The sequence below is a fragment of the Belonocnema kinseyi genome, chromosome 2, assembly GCF_010883055.1.
Source record: "Belonocnema kinseyi isolate 2016_QV_RU_SX_M_011 chromosome 2, B_treatae_v1, whole genome shotgun sequence".
Classification (NCBI taxonomy): Eukaryota; Metazoa; Arthropoda; class Insecta; order Hymenoptera; family Cynipidae; genus Belonocnema; species Belonocnema kinseyi.
In genome coordinates this window covers 42,803,806-42,809,015 of record NC_046658.1, presented here as the reverse complement: position 1 = coordinate 42,809,015, position 5,210 = coordinate 42,803,806, and the positions used below count along the sequence as shown (strand labels likewise).

General features: G+C 29.8%; 1 protein-coding gene across 2 annotated transcripts in view; it reads right to left on the bottom strand.

Moving 5' to 3' along the window:
* The window catches only part of LOC117166928 (hrp65 protein-like), a 33,496-nt gene that overhangs the window by 16,245 nt on the left and 12,041 nt on the right, over nucleotides 1-5,210 (bottom strand). The window contains exon 9 of one of the 2 annotated variants that reach the window (XM_033351392.1): nucleotides 3,050-4,311. The exons of the other annotated variant lie outside the window; for it this stretch is intronic. Coding sequence (XP_033207283.1) covers nucleotides 4,051-4,311 — 261 coding nt within the window. The 3' untranslated portion in view covers nucleotides 3,050-4,050. Of the gene's footprint in view, nucleotides 1-3,049; nucleotides 4,312-5,210 lie in introns of those variants that run through there. 2 annotated transcript variants of the gene reach the window in all.

Sequence of the window (5,210 nt, the reverse complement as noted above, 5' to 3'; positions counted from 1 at the left end):
AAGGAAACTCAAAATAAAATAAATCTTCATATTCCTTTGTAGGAGATTGAAAACTTTCGATTCAAACCAAAAATAGCGACTTCGATTGATCATTCTTTCGATTTCTAAAGGACTTTTCCAGAGTAATCAGCTCACCTAAAACCGATCTAATGTTTTTGTGTGTATTTTTTAAAAATATTTGATAATAAGGTTGGTCCATATTTGACAGAAACTACGGCTTGTTACAAATCATGAGTGGCCGAGTCCACCCGATGCCCGGGCCTACCGAACTCTTCGCAATGTCTCGGAAGTGACCGAAAGTGTGTACATTTTATATTTTAACTCGTAACATTTAAATGCGGTTTTCCCAAAAAGCAGTTTTTTAAAGTTCTAACTTAAAAAGTACCTCAGGGATTCATTTTAAACACTAGAGTATTCAACCTGAGCTTAAAAACAAAAATCTTTCAATTTTTGGATTACAAAAGAACTTTTAATAGTTTTAAATGATAAGAAATCGCAACTTGTTGAAATTTTAATTAATTAATATTTATGGCTTATCCTTTGCAGTAAATTGTAAATAAACTTTAGTTAGATAAAGTATGAAAAACTGGAACAAACTGCAGATTACATATTCTACTTCACAAATATGAAAATTTTAGTGAAATTCATATAAATCGTTTTATAAAAAAGAGCTTGCCAGGAGTTTTATAAACAATTAAACTTTCAGACTTGCAAAAATGATTTTGAGGCAATCAAAAATTCCATTAATATTGAAACTTTTGACGAAGTTCACTGGACTCAAAATAAGCATTATATAAACAGTAAACAAAATCTTCTCCTTGATTTTATATTTTTAAGTTGACCTGTCCCGAAAGCATTTCTAACACAGACGTACCGACTCTCCCCGAAAGTCAGTTACAAATTAACTTAGTGGTTCTAAATTCATCATCAATTTATATTTTGAACGTTCATTTTTTTTAATTGGAGGGTTGGGCACTGTTAAAAATCTACCTTTTTGTTAGTTAAAAAAAAGAAACACAACAAGCAAATAATAAAATACTGCCTGTACATTACAATTAAATAATTTAATCAATAAAAAAATGAGAAATAAAAATGATTAATGATGACATTCAGACGTACATATTACTGAGGATACAAAATTGAACCATAACTGATTTTTAAAAAACATATCTGATATATTCTTACATCAATTTTAAAATCGTGAAAATGGTAAAAAGAGGAACAAAAGAAATTATCAAAATAATTAAAAAAAGTATCATGCTGTTAACAAAATCTTATATCATACTTCTCATTGAAAGCAAATTATTTGATTAAACAACCAGAATTGTTGGTTCAATAAATCACTTTGAAAATTAAGAAGTAAATTTTTCATTTATAGACAAAGACTATCCATTTCAAGTAGAACCTGAAAATAAACTAATTAATTAAAAAGTTGCCATATTAAGCGTAAATCACACACACGCAAATTTACACTAGAAGTCTTTAAATATATTAACTATTAAAGGAATTATACTATTGTTGAAATCTCTCACCATGATTCTAAATATTTTATTCAAAACATTTAAATGTCAAATTTGTATCAAATTCGATAATTGAACGAATTTTAATTTTTGAAGCGTTTCGATTTAATTTAAATTTATAGTAATAAAAGCACTGGATTCTTTCATAAGGGAAACTCCCGGAACATTTCCAGATTTATCAATGTGTGTAGTATATACGAATCTTAACCTGGGCTTAAAATGCGGAACCCAATTTTCTTCATTAAAATTGAATTTATATGAGAGAAATTCATGTGTAGCCAAAAGACTGACTGAAAGCAGAACCTGAAAAAACTGTCACAATTAAAAAAACAAGTCAATTAAAAAAAATGTCTATAAATCCCTCCCCTTTCTAAAATTCACAAAAATAAAATTTTACAAAGGAAATCTAAGAAATGAATAACAAAATTTTTTTTACTTTTAGTTGAATATTTAACCACCTATCAAATTAATGATGTGCTAAACTTGTTAATCATTTATTTTTAATCTGGGATACCCGACCCTGACTAATTTCTGAGTCTAAGAAGGAAATTATACGGAAGTAAAAAATATTTTATAACAAAGTTTAAACAAACAATAAAAAAAAGATGTAGCCAATAAGGGAAAAAGGCTAAATTATAACTAAAAAATATGATTCAACGCTCCATTACAGAATTAGCAATATAAAAATTAAATGAGAAGATTTACGAATCGAATGAAAACAAAAAATTTGTAAAATTATTTCTTGTAAGTACACAATTTAACTTTTTTTTTTTTTAAATAAAAGATTTTAATACATAATTATGTCGAAAATCCAAATAATAAATTGTTTTCTTGGTTAAAATAAAAAAATCACTGGAATTATCGTGCTTCTATATCTTTATTGATAGAATGAAATCTTTTTCATTTTTATACACAAAATTCGAATATCATAATGAATTCTATTCTTAAATGTCTTATTCTATATGTAATAAGAAATTAAGGCCATGGTATATTTTAATTTATAAATACATCATTTGACTAAAAAATTAGATATTAAAATCTTAATTCATCAGAAATATAGAAATAAAACCTTTGAATTTTTCATCAAAACTTATTTACATAAAAACTTTAAAGTAAGACTTCTTTTTACAAGGAAGCATATATGCGGAAGCATACGTTGTTGTATCTAACATATATTATTTTACAGTGGTCGTTATAAAATACTATTAGAGGAAAAATTTATATTCGCTCTTTAATTACTATCAGGTTCAAGAGCTTTACAAATCAACTCGGAAAGGTTCTTTTAGTCAAAATGAATTTCACAAATAATCCAACCATGACCTTAACTGGCCAATAAAGTCTGAACCAGTGATATTATTTTTCCCTAATTAAATGCCCCGAAAAATGTTTCGCTGATTGAACGAAATAGTATGTAATTCGCAGTCATATAATTTTGCTATAGAACAACCGTACGTACTGGAAAAATATCACTTTATTATTAAACTCGAATTTAACAAAATAAAATGAGGACTGCGAAAACCAATATTTCGTTGAAGCATTTAAACACTTTCACAGTGAAATTCGATTCTTTAATTTAGAGGCGACGTCGAATGATTATATTTTCAATGATGGTTCAAAACTTCAGTTTAGAGTTAAGACTATTATTACACCTATAATGAATATTAAATTCAATACATATTTTGATCGATCGTCTTCGCGAAAAAGCATCTCAATATCAATTTCTGGAATCCCTTTAAAAAAAAACAGGGAAATATGCACATTTTTTTACCATTTCAAGCTCAATTTCTATCACTTTTGAATCTAAAAAGATTCAAGTATAAAAAGGAATAGCTTTACCCATTTTTAATACTTCTACTTTCTTACCCTAAATCATAAGAAAAACTGTATGCAAATCAGAATTTATAAATTTGTTTGGAAGTTTGTGTAATCAAATTCTTTAAACTACTTTCTACAATAAGTATTTGGTTTTTAAATTTCGAAAAAATAATATTTGGCATTACAGAGCTTGAAAAGGTCTATGTATCATCGGAAAAGATGCGTCAAACTCATTCTAACAACCAGAAGGAAAATAAAGCAAAAATGCAAATGCGATTTTAGTACTATCAAAGTAGCTTCCCGAGGTGTCAATAAGTATCAAATTTGCTTGTTTACATAAGTCATTTTTACGAAGACAAATTAAGGTATAAAACGTAAACCACTAAAAACGAGGTTTTTGAGCACAAATTTCGGAATGCTACCGGAATTATAAGGACTTGCAACAAATACGACATGAGTGAGTCGTACGAATAGTTTTTATCTAATACGTAGAATATTATTATAAAAAATGAATGTTAGGGTTTAAATTTAAATTCCGACTTTCGTTCTAGATATAAATTAATATTGCCTCCGACCGAGGTGATCTAGGAATATTTCTTTGTGAAGCACACAAATGACAATTGCAAAATCTTTGTTTCATTAAAAGTAGAAAGCTTGGAGATTGGTTCATATTAAAATCGTGTCCCTTTCGTTTTGGATCAAGAAACAAGTTTGCTTAATAGCGCCTTCTTTTATTGGGGAAATCATCAGGACGATTGTTAGCCCCTTGCCATCGACCTCCGCCAGCGCCTCCACCAGCACCACCCCCAGCGCCCCCACGACCTCCTCCTCCTCCACCCATATTTCCACTCATATTTCCACCCATATTTCCACCCATCTCTACCCGCATGTCCATTAAGTCCATAATTTGCCCACGCTCATCTCTGAAACCCCCGCGGTTGTTACGATCATATGCTTCCATAAAACTTTTTGGATCCTAAGTACCGATAATGTGTCAGTAACCAGGAAACGCAATTAACGCGTTTGCAATGACACCAAAATGCGCAGTTTTTGTCGAACGGGTACCGTAAACATGTTTTACGGTTCAGGGAGACCATCCATGATTGACAGCAGCACAGGTCATCATCAATTTTCGTCAAATGACATAGAAAAAGAAAGGGGAAAATACACTGTTAGACGTTGAAAAATATAAATGCGGCATTAATTCGCGTTCTTAAGATATCTCGTCAATTAATTAGCCAATAATACATGTACAGAATCTGACCAAGTAGATGCCCAACAAACGCATGGTTCAATTCTTAATTTTACAAAAAATCATTTTTAATCAATCATTCGGCAGTACTGAACTGGTAAAGTGGTTCAATAGTTAACATCTCTTTAGATTCAAGGCGCGAAAGTAGCCAATTTTTTCGGTAGGCTCATTCATGCATAAACTAATAATTCTATTAGTTTTTCCTAATCAGACAAACCTGTAAAGGATAAAACGAAGAAAACTTGACTGGAATATAAAATCCATTTCAATTACTAGTTTATTAGTAAGCCAGCATAAGTTAATTGGATAATGGCAAGCCTGATACACAGACTTAATCGATGAAAGATTCAAACCAAAGACACGTTTTCATGCATCCCAACAGTAAAGTCAGACTTGAATGATTTCTTTCAATTCTTCAATTGGCCAAGGAATGTTTATAAAAAAGAGATTTTAGCAAAGCCAAATTTTGGTTTGAAGAGTTACCTCATTCTCCAGATTTTAATTTGTGATATGGAGAGGATGAGTGTATAATTGAAGGGTTAGGGTTCCGAAAGGACACAAGCGATATTTTGAAGATTTTTCAAGGGACAAAAAACACTACCGAAAATTAATTTTTTATTAAA